Source organism: Nicotiana attenuata, unplaced genomic scaffold (genome assembly GCF_001879085.1).
Source record: "Nicotiana attenuata strain UT unplaced genomic scaffold, NIATTr2, whole genome shotgun sequence".
NCBI lineage: Eukaryota > Viridiplantae > Streptophyta > Magnoliopsida > Solanales > Solanaceae > Nicotiana > Nicotiana attenuata.
The window spans coordinates 74,002-87,450 of NW_017671518.1; the positions used below are offsets into that span (position 1 = coordinate 74,002).

General features: G+C 40.4%; 2 protein-coding genes across 2 annotated transcripts; one reads left to right on the top strand and one right to left on the bottom strand.

Annotated features, from left to right (window-relative positions):
• Nucleotides 1-245: 245 nt before the first annotated feature.
• On the top strand, nt 246-9,371 carry LOC109208744 (callose synthase 11-like). Its single transcript, XM_019371899.1, has 3 exons — nt 246-5,789; nt 7,409-7,577; nt 8,948-9,371. Exon 1 carries the CDS (start codon nt 471-473, stop codon nt 5,781-5,783), a length of 5,313 nt encoding a protein of 1,770 aa, XP_019227444.1. The 5' UTR covers nt 246-470; the 3' UTR covers nt 5,784-5,789; nt 7,409-7,577; nt 8,948-9,371.
• A 552-nt stretch (nt 9,372-9,923) lies between these two features.
• LOC109208745 lies at nt 9,924-13,082 on the bottom strand. Its single transcript, XM_019371900.1, has one exon. The coding sequence runs from the start codon at nt 12,945-12,947 to the stop codon at nt 10,122-10,124; it is 2,826 nt and encodes a 941-aa protein (XP_019227445.1). The 5' UTR covers nt 12,948-13,082; the 3' UTR covers nt 9,924-10,121.
• Nucleotides 13,083-13,449: the final 367 nt, after the last annotated feature.

The window sequence follows — 13,449 nt, forward strand, 5'->3', positions numbered from 1 at the left end:
TATCTTATTTTAATATTTAAGATTTGCGCTTATCCCTATAACGGAATTGTTTTGATTGGGCTTCTCATGTTGTCTTGTTGGTTTCTCATAAGAAAGCTGCAACTTTCAACTTACGTACTACCCACAACTTTCCCAGACGCTCTTGTTGGCGCGTGGTTCACGTCACTAAATTCCCTTGTTGTAACCCCCGTGTATCCTTCACTTTCCTCTCATTTAAAAGTTTCACCTTTTACCCCATTAAAGTTTACACATTTGATTCCCTTTTAATCCCCCACCCCCTAACATACCACCCCCTACCCCCAGTATTCGAATTATCGAATATACCCGTTGCTTTATTTTATTATTGTATATGCATATACTTGTGTCTGCTTATGTGCAAGTGGCAACTTTGCTTGTTTGAAATTTTGGGAAACCAAAGAGGATTTTGAAGAGTTACCCATTAGTGTATAGCTGCTGTGGAAGCAAATGCGATGAATCTCCGGCAACGGCCACCACTGACGCGCGGCCGTGGTTCTGATCACGCGCCGCCACCACCCCATTACGAACCGTACAACATTATACCCATTAACAATTTGCTTGCTGACCACCCTTCACTGAGGTACCCAGAAGTGCGTGCTGCTTCAGCTGCACTACGCGCCGTCGGGGATCTCCGGCTTCCGCCGTTCATCCAATGGCGTGACAGTATGGACCTCATGGACTGGCTTGGACTCTTCTTTGGGTTTCAAGACGATAACGTGAAGAACCAAAGAGAACACTTGGTTCTCCATTTGGCTAACTCTCAAATGCGCCTTCAACCACCACCTGCCGCCCCGGACCGCCTTGACTACGGTGTCCTCCGCCAGTTCCGCCAGAAGCTCTTGAATAACTACACGAAGTGGTGTTCATATCTTGGTAAAAGGTCTCAACTTCGCTTGCCAAGACGCCTAAGTCCAGAACTTTCTCGCCGTGAGCTCTTGTATGTATGTCTTTACTTATTGATTTGGGGTGAGGCTGCTAATCTTCGTTTTGCTCCTGAATGTTTATGTTATATATATCACCATATGGCCATGGAACTGAATTACATTCTTGATGGTCACATGGATGAGAGTACTGGAGCCCCTTTTGTTCCTTTTACTTGTAGGCAGTTTGGTTTCTTGGAACAAGTTGTCACTCCTATTTATACGACGATTAAAGGTGAAGTTGAGAGGAGTAGAAATGGCACTGCCCCTCATTCAGCTTGGAGGAATTATGATGATATAAACGAGTACTTTTGGAGTAGGAGGTGTTTTAAGAGGCTGAAATGGCCTCTTGACTTGTCATGTGGTTTTCTGGATACTAGTGTAGGCAGGAGAGTTGGTAAGACAGGTTATGTGGAGCAGAGGACTTTTTGGAATATTTTTAGGAGCTTTGATAGGTTATGGGTGTTGTTGATATTGTTCTTTCAGGCTGCTGTTATTGTTGCGTGGCAAGGTACACAGTATCCGTGGCAGGCTTTGGAAAGGAGGGATGTGCAAGTCCAGTTGCTTACTCTCTTCATAACTTGGGCTGGTTTGAGGTTTATTCAGTCAATTCTTGATGCCGGGACTCAGTATAGTTTAGTTACCAGGGATACAATGTGGATAGGTGTGAGAATGGTCTTGAAAAGTGTAGTTGCTGTGACATGGGCAGTCGTGTTTGGGGTGTTCTATGGAATGATTTGGAGCCAGAAGAATTCTGATAGGAGGTGGTCGTACGAGGCGAACCAAAGGATCTTGACATATCTTAAGGCTGCTCTGGTGTTCATCATCCCGGAGGTGTTAGCTCTGGTTCTTTTCATTCTCCCATGGATACGAAATGTGATTGAAAACACTGACTGGCCAATTTTTTACTTGATAACGTGGTGGTTCCACACTAGGATTTTTGTGGGTCGCGGGCTCAGAGAAGGGCTTATTAATAACATAAAGTACACGTTGTTCTGGATTGTGGTACTGGCTTCCAAATTTATCTTCAGCTATTTCTTTCAAATAAGGCCGCTGCTTGATCCTACACGAGCTCTTTTGAATATGAAAGTTAAAAAGTACAAGTGGCATGAATTTTTTGGTAGCACGAATAAGCTAGCAGTTGTTTTGATGTGGATTCCAGTTGTTCTAATTTATCTAGTGGACCTGCAGATCTGGTACACTATATATTCCTCCATTGCAGGAGCAACAATTGGGTTGTCCACGCATATAGGCGAAATTAGGAACATTAAACAGCTCAGACTCAGATTCCAGTTCTTTGCAACTGCATTGCAGTTCAATCTGATGCCCGAGAATGAGAGTATAGATGCTAAGGACACCCTGGTTCGCAAGCTTCGGAATGCAATACATCGGATAAAGTTAAGATATGGCCTTGGACAGCCATACAAGAAGATTGAATCGAGCCAGGTGGAAACAACTAGGTTTGCCTTAATATGGAATGAGATTATCATAACTATGAGGGAGGAAGACCTCATTAGTGATCGTGAGCTGGAGCTGATGGAGTTGCCACCAAACTGTTGGGATATTAAGGTTATTCGTTGGCCGTGTTTTCTCTTGTGCAATGAGTTACTTCTTGCTCTCAGCCATGCAAGCGAGCTGGCAGATGCACCTGATAGATGGGTTTGGTTTAAGATAGGTAAGAATGAGTATAGGAGGTGTGCAGTGATTGAGGCTTATGACAGCATCAAATACTTGCTACTAAAGATTATTAAATACGACACTGAAGAGCATTCAATAGTCACTGCGCTTTTCCATGACATTGATGATTGCATTCACTTTGAAAAGTTTACTAAAGCCTACAAGATGACCCTCTTGCCACGCATTCATGAAAAGCTGGTGTCTCTTATTGAACTTTTGCTCAGGCCAGAGCCAGATTTGCGTGATATGGTCAATGTATTACAGGCTTTGTACGAGCTTTCTGTTCGGGAATTTCCAAGGGTGAAGAAGAGCACAGAACAACTGATGCAGGCAAGTCTTGCTCCTTCAAATACCAATCACGGGTTTCTTTTCGAAGACGCGATCGAGTTTCCTGATAAACAAGATGCTTTCTTCTATAGGCAGCTGCGTCGTTTGCAAACAATTCTTACTTCCAGAGATTCAATGCACAATGTCCCAAGAAATATTGAAGCGAGACGGCGTATCGCCTTCTTCAGTAACTCTGTTTTTATGAACATTCCACGAGCTCCCCAGGTAGAGAAGATGATGGCTTTTAGTGTCTTGACCCCTTACTATGATGAGGAAGTTATGTTTGGCAAAGAAAGTCTTAGGAGTCCAAATGAAGATGGAGTATCCACCATATTTTATCTGCAGAGGATTTATGAAGATGAGTGGGCGAACTTCATGGAGAGGATGCGTACAGAAGGAATGCGGGATGAGAATGAGATATGGAACACTAAGTCAAGGGAGATTCGTCTTTGGGCATCGTATAGGGGGCAGACTCTGTCCCGTACGGTAAGAGGCATGATGTATTATTACAAGGCTCTCCAGATGCTTTCCTTCCTTGATTCTGCTTCAGAGGTTGATATAAGGCATGGCTCGCAAGAAATTGCTTCACTTGGTTCGTTGAACCACAATAATCACTTGAATGGGATAGGCTCTGCCATGTTACGAACTCCTCGAAATCTTCACAGAACGAGTAGCAGCGTCACCCTTCTTTTTAAGGGAGATGAGTTTGGTGCTGCTCTAATGAAATTCACTTATGTGGTGACCTGCCAGGTGTATGGTTCTCAGAAGAAGAAGGGTGATCCACGTGCTGAGGAGATCCTAAATTTGATGAAGAATAATGAGGCCCTCCGAATTGCTTATGTGGATGAGGTTTACTTAGGAAGAAATGAAGTTGAATACTATTCTGTCCTAGTGAAGTATGATCAACAATTGAAGAAAGAAGTGGAAGTCTACCGCATAAAGTTGCCTGGTCCCCTGAAACTTGGGGAGGGTAAGCCGGAGAATCAAAACCATGCCATTATCTTCACCCGAGGTGATGCAGTTCAGACCATAGACATGAATCAAGACAATAACTTTGAAGAGGCACTTAAGATGCGTAATCTGTTGGAGGAATTCAAGGAGAATTATGGTATTAGGAAGCCCACCATTCTGGGAGTTCGTGAAAATATCTTTACTGGTTCTGTGTCATCTCTTGCTTGGTTCATGTCTGCCCAGGAGACGAGTTTTGTGACTCTGGGGCAACGCGTTCTTGCCAATCCTCTCAAGGTACGGATGCACTATGGTCATCCAGATGTCTTTGATAGGTTTTGGTTCTTGTCCAGAGGTGGCATCAGCAAGGCTTCCAGGGTGATTAATATAAGCGAGGATATATTTGCTGGATTCAACTGTACCTTGCGAGGTGGCAATGTTACCCACCATGAATATATACAAGTGGGTAAGGGAAGGGATGTTGGATTGAATCAAATCGCAATGTTTGAGGCTAAGGTTGCTAGTGGCAACGGTGAACAGGTATTGAGCAGGGATGTTTATAGGTTGGGTCACAGACTAGATTTCTTTCGCATGCTCTCATTCTTCTATACGACTGTTGGCTTCTTCTTCAACAATATGATAGTGGTAGTAATGATCTACATGTTCTTGTGGGGGAGACTTTATCTTGCACTCAGTGGTGTTGAGGAGTACGCCAGCAGAAATGCCAGCAGCAACAAAGCACTTGGTGCAATTTTGAATCAGCAGTTTGTTATCCAGCTTGGTGTGTTCACTGCCCTCCCTATGATTGTGGAGAACTCTTTGGAGCATGGCTTCCTTCCTGCAGTCTGGGATTTTGTAACTATGCAACTGCAGCTTGCCTCACTTTTTTTCACATACTCAATGGGAACCCGTGCACATTTCTTTGGTAGGACCATTATGCATGGGGGAGCTAAGTACCGTGCAACTGGGCGCGGTTTTGTTGTGCAGCGCAAGAGCTTTGCTGAGAACTATCGGCTATATGCACGCAGCCACTTTGTCAAGGCAATCGAACTTGGAGTGATCCTGGTTGTGTATGCTTCACATAGCCCCTTGACTAAGGACACCTTTGTGTATATAGCTATGACTATATCAAGTTGGTTCCTTGTACTGTCTTGGATAACATCTCCCTTTTTGTTTAATCCCTCTGGGTTTGACTGGTTAAGAACAGTGTATGACTTTGATGATTTCATGCATTGGATTTGGTACAATAGGGGAGTTTTTGTAAAAGCGGATCAAAGTTGGGAGACATGGTGGTATGAAGAACAGGACCACTTGAGAACTACCGGTCTCTGGGGAAAGTTGCTTGAGATTATTATGGATCTTCGTTTCTTCTTCTTTCAGTATGGAATTGTTTATCAATTACACATTGCTGGTGGTAACACTAGTATTGGTGTTTACTTGCTGTCTTGGATTATTATGGTCGCTGTTGTGGCAATTTACATTGCCATTGCATATGCAAAAGACAAATATTCGATGAAGGAGCACATATATTATCGACTGGTGCAGTTGCTTGTCATTCTTCTCACTACGTTGGTGATTGTTCTATTGTTGAGGTTAACCAAGTTTACGATGTTTGACTTCATCACAAGTTTGTTGGCATTTATACCAACTGGATGGGGCTTAATCCAAATTGCCCTAGTGCTCCGGCCCTTTTTGCAGTCTACTTTGGTTTGGAGCACTGTTGTGTCCTTGGCTCGGCTATATGATATGATGCTTGGGTTAATTGTTATGGCTCCTCTGGCATTTCTATCATGGATGCCTGGATTTCAATCCATGCAGACAAGAATATTATTTAATGAAGCTTTCAGCAGGGGCCTTCAGATTTCTCGTATCCTCACAGGCAAAGATACATAATTTGAGGTGATTCTCTAACTTCCGTATGTAGTTGAGTTTGGAAGTGTAGTTTAGTCTATCAGGTTTAAATTCACATGCTACGTATAGCTGCTTGTTAAAAAAAAAAAACGTATAGCTGCTAGTACTTTTCAGACTTGTAGTTTCTTGTCCAAATTTATAGTGATCTGATTCAGTTAACCATCATAAGTTCGAAGGTAGCTAGATAAAATATAAGTCAGTTAATCTTCGGTAGGTTTAAAGGTGACACTTTGTCTAGCCTTTCTGAGATCAGATAATCTTTTTGTTTGAGAAGGATTGGCTGCCCTGTTGTTCATGAGGTCAGCAACATGAATGCGTCTACGTAAACGAGTTCATATACATGATGGAATTGACTGAATTACTTAAGAAAAAGAAGAAAAAAAGCAGAATGTTCTTACTTTTGACATTTTGTCGCTTAGTTTGTCTGGCTGTTTTAGACTGATTAATATGCTTTGCTTTCTTGGCCAAAAATAGGCTAACCCTGGAGAAGTGAACAGTTGTTTGATAGTGCTGATGTAGAAGCAGATTTATTGTGAACAGATTTGCAACCTTTATATCTGCTGGTTTTAAATGTCATTTCTAGTGTAACAGGCTAAGATGAATGTTATTGAGGTTAGCAAGTCTTTGCATGCAAGAGTACAACATCCGTATAATAAAGTAATATATATCAGAAACATTTTTGCTGTTTTCACATTTCACTTTACCTTCTTTTTAAACTTTTGCACGCTTCTTTCTTTTTGATTTTGAATAAGAAGGTCTGCCCTGACATGTTTTTCTGCTGTTGGTAATAAAGCAAAATCTTGATGTTTCTAACATCTATTATCATGTTTATGAATCCGCCCCCACTCCCATCCTCAGCTTTTATGAGATGGCCTAAAATTATTACTTGCATCGAAAACAATATTGAGTCACTATAATCTTAGAGTACCCCTTTAAAAAAAAATTCTTAGTAATTATCCTCGCTTGTTGGAAGATCACTCTAGAATTTCATCCTTGTCACAAAAAGAAGAAAAGAAAGACTAAGATATAGGCCCCTAGGGCTTTGGTCTAGTGATAAGAACCCAATGTCAGAAGTTTGAACCCTAGTATTTAAGTGGAGAAGAGAGAAGCGGACCCATTATCCACCGAGATTCGATTTCAAATCCTGCACCAGCTGGCTCTTGAGGATTTCTCGTTATCAGAACAAGAAAAAAGGAAAAGAAAAGAGAAACTGTGATAGAGAGAAGGGAGGGGAGGTCGGGGCATTGGGCTATGGTTAGGGGCCTAAAGAAAGATATCTTAATCCATAAACTTGATGTGAGGTAAAAGCATTATACAAATTAAGCTTTTTGTGCAAAATGGATGATGTCCACAAAGTGGAGAAAATGTTGGAATTCCTAAGCTTCTTACAGATTAGGAGCTGAGTTTTTCCTTTTTGTAAATCCCGGGTGCAGCACATCCTCAGTTCTGGCTAAGTACATCGATAAAATCTTTTGGTCCACCTGAATAACTGGTCATACTGTCAAAGTTATTATATGTGTTGTTTTTCTTATATCTGTTAATGCTTGAGATTATGATATTCAATAATCATGCTTGTTTTAGTTACTTAACTTTTCTGCTGATTGCAGGAACAAGTTAATAATTTCAGAGGCATATGCATCTCTTTTCTTGATTATATAGCCCGCGGTTCCAAATAAGTGGCTTTATTTTTTCTCGGAGCTTGGATAGGGAATTTGATTTTGTGCCTTCTACTCAGTCTGGGTAACTTCTCACCCTTCAGTCTACCAAGTCGACGAGGTTAATACTACTTTTGTGTATTCTCTTTGCTACTTACGTCTTACAACATTGTGATTTCTGCTTTATTTAATTTTGAGTTTATATTGTTTGCTTGGTTGGGAAGGAGGATGTCAACATTTCTACTTTTGATGGCTAAAAACTTAGATGCTGACTGCGCACCTCCTAATGTTCAAGTCATTCTTTGCTTGATGATAATGTCATAACCATTTAGCAACTTTGACATCATGATACTCAACAACCTCTCAGTTAACTAGAAAGTTCGAGGATGCTACTTGATAATTTACTGTTCTCCCTCTTTTCCAGACTTGTATTTCCAAATTCTTTTTGTACGAACATGTTTCAGAGAATATCTGCCCGCCCTTAGTTCTGACTGCTAGTCTGACCATTTTTGAACCTGTCTTTATACTGTTTCCAACTCGATGGAGAATATCTCGACTCTTGCAATTCCACCTCCCTTGGCTTATAACATGATTAAAAAGTCTGAGTCTTGACAGTAGATCCTCTCACTCTGCACTATATTCTCTTGGGCAAAATATCAAATCAACAGATCGAAAGCTTTGAGCAGATGATTCAAACTATTGAAAGCTGACGATGAAACAGTGCCTTACCAATTGGTTACACCCTCCATTGGTTGCTATAGGATTGGAATGTGCCTATATCTTTATTAAGTCATTTATATCATATGAAATCAACAATGGTAACCTCTCTTTACCTATACAAAAAATTTGTAGACAGAGTTACTCATTTAGGTTTTTGGTACCCCCCCCCCCCCCCCCCCCCAAGTTTTTTTTTTTGGATAACCGTGGTGCCCGGGCCAGCTTGCGCGCACCTCGACTAATTCCACGGGGTACCTTCCACCTCCCACCAGCAACAGGTACCAGTTAACTCTATCCACCAAGGCTTGGATAGATAGGAAGAAATCACCGAGTGTTTTTTTGCCTCCGCTGGGATTTGAACCTGAAACCTCATGGTTCTCATTCACTTCATTGACCGCTAGGCCACACCCTTGGGTGTAGGTTTCTGGTTGCCCTTGTAGTCATGCGTTTTCGATGAACCATTTTGCTGGTCATTTGCTACCTAAAACTACAAACTTTGAAAGTTGAAGCATCTGCAGACATCCATTTTCGACCTTTCACTCTTTAATAAAGTCTGTGCTATACTACCATCTTTCTTCTTCAATCGGCTGATGTACATGTGAAAAACACTACACCTGCCTGAATTTTGCACATCTGACTCCTCTCTGCCGTTGGACACCAACAACCATGAAGGATCTCTCTTTCACGTGCAATATATATTTACCATTCTGTCTTTGTAAATTGCAAGGTATAATGAAGCCTGATGTAATTCAATTATCACTTGTGACATTGCAGGCTTGCAGCAGTTTTACTAAGCGATGTGGAATAGTTGGGGCTTTTCCTCTTCCTAGTCTTAGTATGGTTAGGTTCAGGAATCATGGTTAGATCTATCATGTTTCCAATTTTTGTAGTTCTGTACATAATGGCCACATGTAAATGGTGTAGTCTATTCTGATTATGACACTGTATTTGCGTATTTCTGGTGAGCTAATGGATGACAGTGGAACTTACACCAACTACGGTTTGGCTACTGAGCTTGCAAAAGGAAATTGCTCACTTCTAGCTCTATTTAATGTATTTTTTTGGGGTTAATTTCTTGACAGATGTAACTCATATTCACTCAGTGAGCAAGACTAGTAAAAGGCACTTTGCTCGTCGCCTTAAATTGTAAATGTATTTGGCTCTCTGAATAATTGGCCAGTGGTTTTAGAGAAAATCACTTTTAAGATGTTCCCTAATAAAATTTATCACTTCTGCTAAAACTAGACCTCAAGTCGAACTAACTGCATTTTCATACATCTTCAGAGATAAAATTTGGATGCTATATCTTAAAATGGACTAAAATCTTCACGGTTACACTAATAATTATTTAGTGATCAACCCCTCAAACACATCTTTCTCCCAACAACATACCCAGTATTTATTCCACACCGTGGGGTCTGGGGAGGGTAGTGTGTACGCAGACCGTATCCCTACCTTGTGAGGATAGAGAGGCTGTTTCCAAATCACTAAAGAGAAAAAAGAGAGAATAGCTTCTCTTGCAAAAATAGCTGATTAATTCAGTTTAATCTGGTTGTGTGGGAAAAGTTGCCAGTTAAAAACTTTTCTTAATGAAATGCCAGTACTTTACAACTTATGATTTGGGGAAAACAGAGTACTGCAGAAACCTGTCAATGCATCTAACAGATACAAGTCCCACTTAGATTGAAAATATTCACAGTGATTGGTAAGCAAAATTTTGCATGCTAGCCAGTTCAGTAACAATAGTGTCTGAAAGAAGAGTTAACTACCAATATATAGATAGATACTTAAGAGTCTCTACCAGATGAATCATTCTTTAGCAGGCTTGAAATTAGATACTTCAAGTCTTCAGCTATACAATCTTTGACATATAATGGAGTATCGGAAGCTCATGACAGGAGAACTAAAAGTTTCTTCAAAAATCAAAGATAAAATTTCTACTGACAGTTTATTCTTCTGTAATTGACTCAGTGCTGACTACAGGTACTTTCTCATATGTGGAACTCTCTCTATATCTACTGGGAAGAAAACAACGGCCCCCAAATCTCTGCTGCAAGAAAGTGAGAACTGCAAGAAGCAGACCCCCACAACAGATAATGATGTCCCAAGCAGTAGAATAGTAATCCATTTTTGGGTTTCCATAAATGTAATCAAATGACCAAGCATTGCCGTGAGCTCTGTAAAGATCATACACATGTGGCACTAGGCGCACAAGGGTGGTTCCTACATAGAAACCAGGGGTGAGAGCCTTCTCAGTAGTGTTACAGAACACATTGAACAGAATCTGAGGAAGCAAAAATCCATCCAAGATCAAACCGGCATATGTTTTGAGCTCCCCCCACAAAGTTTGCTGTTGGTAACGAAAATGAAGCGAATATTCAAGCTTCATCTGATGAGGATTTCTTGACAGATGGAGAAAATAAGCAATCAATCCACCACAAATATACATTGGCAAAGACAAATACAGAACCTTTTTATCAGATATCCAGGAATATTTGGGGCTCTCATCACCTGCTCTTGCAGACCATATGAGTTGGAGAAGACGGAATTCCAACAAGAATGCTATCATCGTCATGATTCTAATTAAAACCTCATTTACTTCAACCCATCCATCATTACCAAAGTAAACATTCCGCTTTTTTCGGTTGACCAAAAATAAAGCTTCAAAGTTTAGCAACAGAGGAATCATGTGTGCCAATGTGAGTACAACTAGCATGACAACAGAGATAAATGGAAGCACACTTGGGTTTTTTTTCACATAAAATAGCTGCAGACCCACAAAGATGCATGCAAGTGTGTTGGAAATTAGAACCATGGTCATTTCCAGATCCATTCTCCATATGGAATTTCTGGCTTGGTCAGTGTAGATTGAATTTGATATAAGTTCCAGAGGTTCAAAGTAAAGAGGATCAGACTTTTTTCTCATGCTCTCAATGGTACCTCTAACACCTGTGCGGACTTTAGCGTTCAGAGGCGGGTACTGAATATTAACGAGAATTTCACAGTCCAACGATGAATTTTTCTGTGAAATCCCTTGACGTGATGAAAAATACATACAGCCAACCATGCAAAGATGTCCACTCCTCGAATCATACAAACCTTCAGCAGAAATTTCAATTGTCATAGGAGTATGATCAACACTGTACAAGAACTGAGGTGGAGCAAAAAAGTGAAGCACATAGCTTACATTGACCGCAGTACTTTGATTGTCGTTCAATTTAACAGAAGAATCAGATGCACCCCGGTAAAACTTATCTCCCACAGACAATGGTGCTGAATAACTGAAAATTTCTGTTTTTTTCTTATTCCTCACCATCATATCAAATCGCATATCAGATGAATGAACATCAGGATACTTCCCTCCATTGCCTTTATAACTCATTGCCTTGGCACAAGACCTCGTCACATTATCAATCACAGTATACTCATATGTCAATCCATCAAGCCTGTTTACCAGATTTCTTAGACTGTGCAAGGCAACTTTACCGTAATTACCTTTTTCATTTGAGTCTTTTCTTTTCCAAATCTCCCCAACAACAACACTCCTCTCCTTCAAGGTCCATTGCTTAGGCAACCTCAAACTCAGCCTCACAACACAATCCCCAACAAAACGCTTTTCAGCTGCTGCATCACTTCCATTGAAAATCCGGCAACCAATCATGTCAACTGTTTTCGTCTTCTCATCCCACTTCCCTTCAGCAACCAATGTTTGATTTATCAAATAAGTTGGCCGAGTGCTCACACCATCACCAAAGCTTAACAAGAATCTACCTCTCCCATTATCCCCGCACTCAATCTCATTAAACCATATCGTGGTCGGCCTAAAGTTTTTTGACACATTACCACCAAGAAAATCACAATTCCCATTACTACAATTACCCAAATACGTCATTTCCATAGTCCCAGCACGACTTATAACTGAGCACACGCTCCTATCTGGGTTGTCTATTCCCAACGAAACATTAGACCAATCACCATATTCACTAAACCCATGATTCTCAACTTCTTTATTAATCAAAGTATACACATAATTTCTCAAAGACAAACCAAGTATTTCAACAGGCTTAGTATATGCATTTTTATCATTCACATCAATTCTTTCCAATGTACCATTAACAACACTATGCAAAATATCAGAAGAATTCAAATAAACCAACTTAAGAACAACATCAACAGAACTTAACTTCCTCATACCTGATCCCACCATACAAAGCTTCCCAGTATCCGAATCCCAGAAACCCGAAACGCGAAACTCCCTCGAATACCCGCCGCCACCTCTGGTAGGAAACCTAGGTGGCCGGTTATAAACTAGCCGGAGTTGCCGCCGGTGTACAAAATCACCAAAAAACTCAGGACCAACACTTCCTGCGAACCTCAAAACACCTTCAAGTTTAAATATTTTACCATTTTTGGTCGGATAAACGTTTTGGGTGTAGAAATTTAGGGTTTTTGGCTTGAATTTTCCGGCATTTTCAACTGGCGCGTGGACGTACGCGTTGCGAAGAGTGAGGAAAATTGGGGTAGCGTTAAAAGGGGTTGAAGCTTGGCTTAAAGGGGTGCTAGAAACGACGTCGTTACAGTATTGTGAGTATGGGATCTGAGGGAAGTCGGAAACTCCAAGGGAGGAGTTAAGGGAAAGGAGAAGAAGGAGTAGAAGAAGAAGAGGACTGTTTTGGAATTTGAGAAATTTGGGTGATGGGGTTGTTGTAAATATGGAAAGTTTGAATCTGGAGCTATGGTTTTGCAATGGAGATGGAGCTGAGGAATTCTCCATTGTTATGAGATGTTCATGGAGCAGAGTGGAGAGACGGAGACTTCAATGGTTGATCAAATAAATATTGCTGACATTTATATACACCTGAATCACAATCTCATTTCAATTTTTTTCCTTTTGTCTCCCCTTTTGGATTCTATAATTGTCGGTTTGCATCTTTATTTTATTTTCTATTTTGACTTCCCATTTTAGAATTATAATATGATAGTAATTAATTCTTTTATTAATTATGTTATTTGAGTAACTTCTGTCCGCTAGCTTGAACATATGAGAAGAAATCATATATTTTTCTCTCCGATAAGATTTGAACTTGAGACTAATGTAAAGTAATATACAAGTAAAACAGTAGAAAGAATCCATGAGAAATTAAGATTTTAATTATAATGTAGACAAACATTGGGTTATTTTTGTTAGGTGTTTGCCATAATTTTCTTACCATATTTGGTTTTCCTATCTCTTGAAGGAAAAGGGCAATATAATTACCTTAATTGGGTTTTCTTTT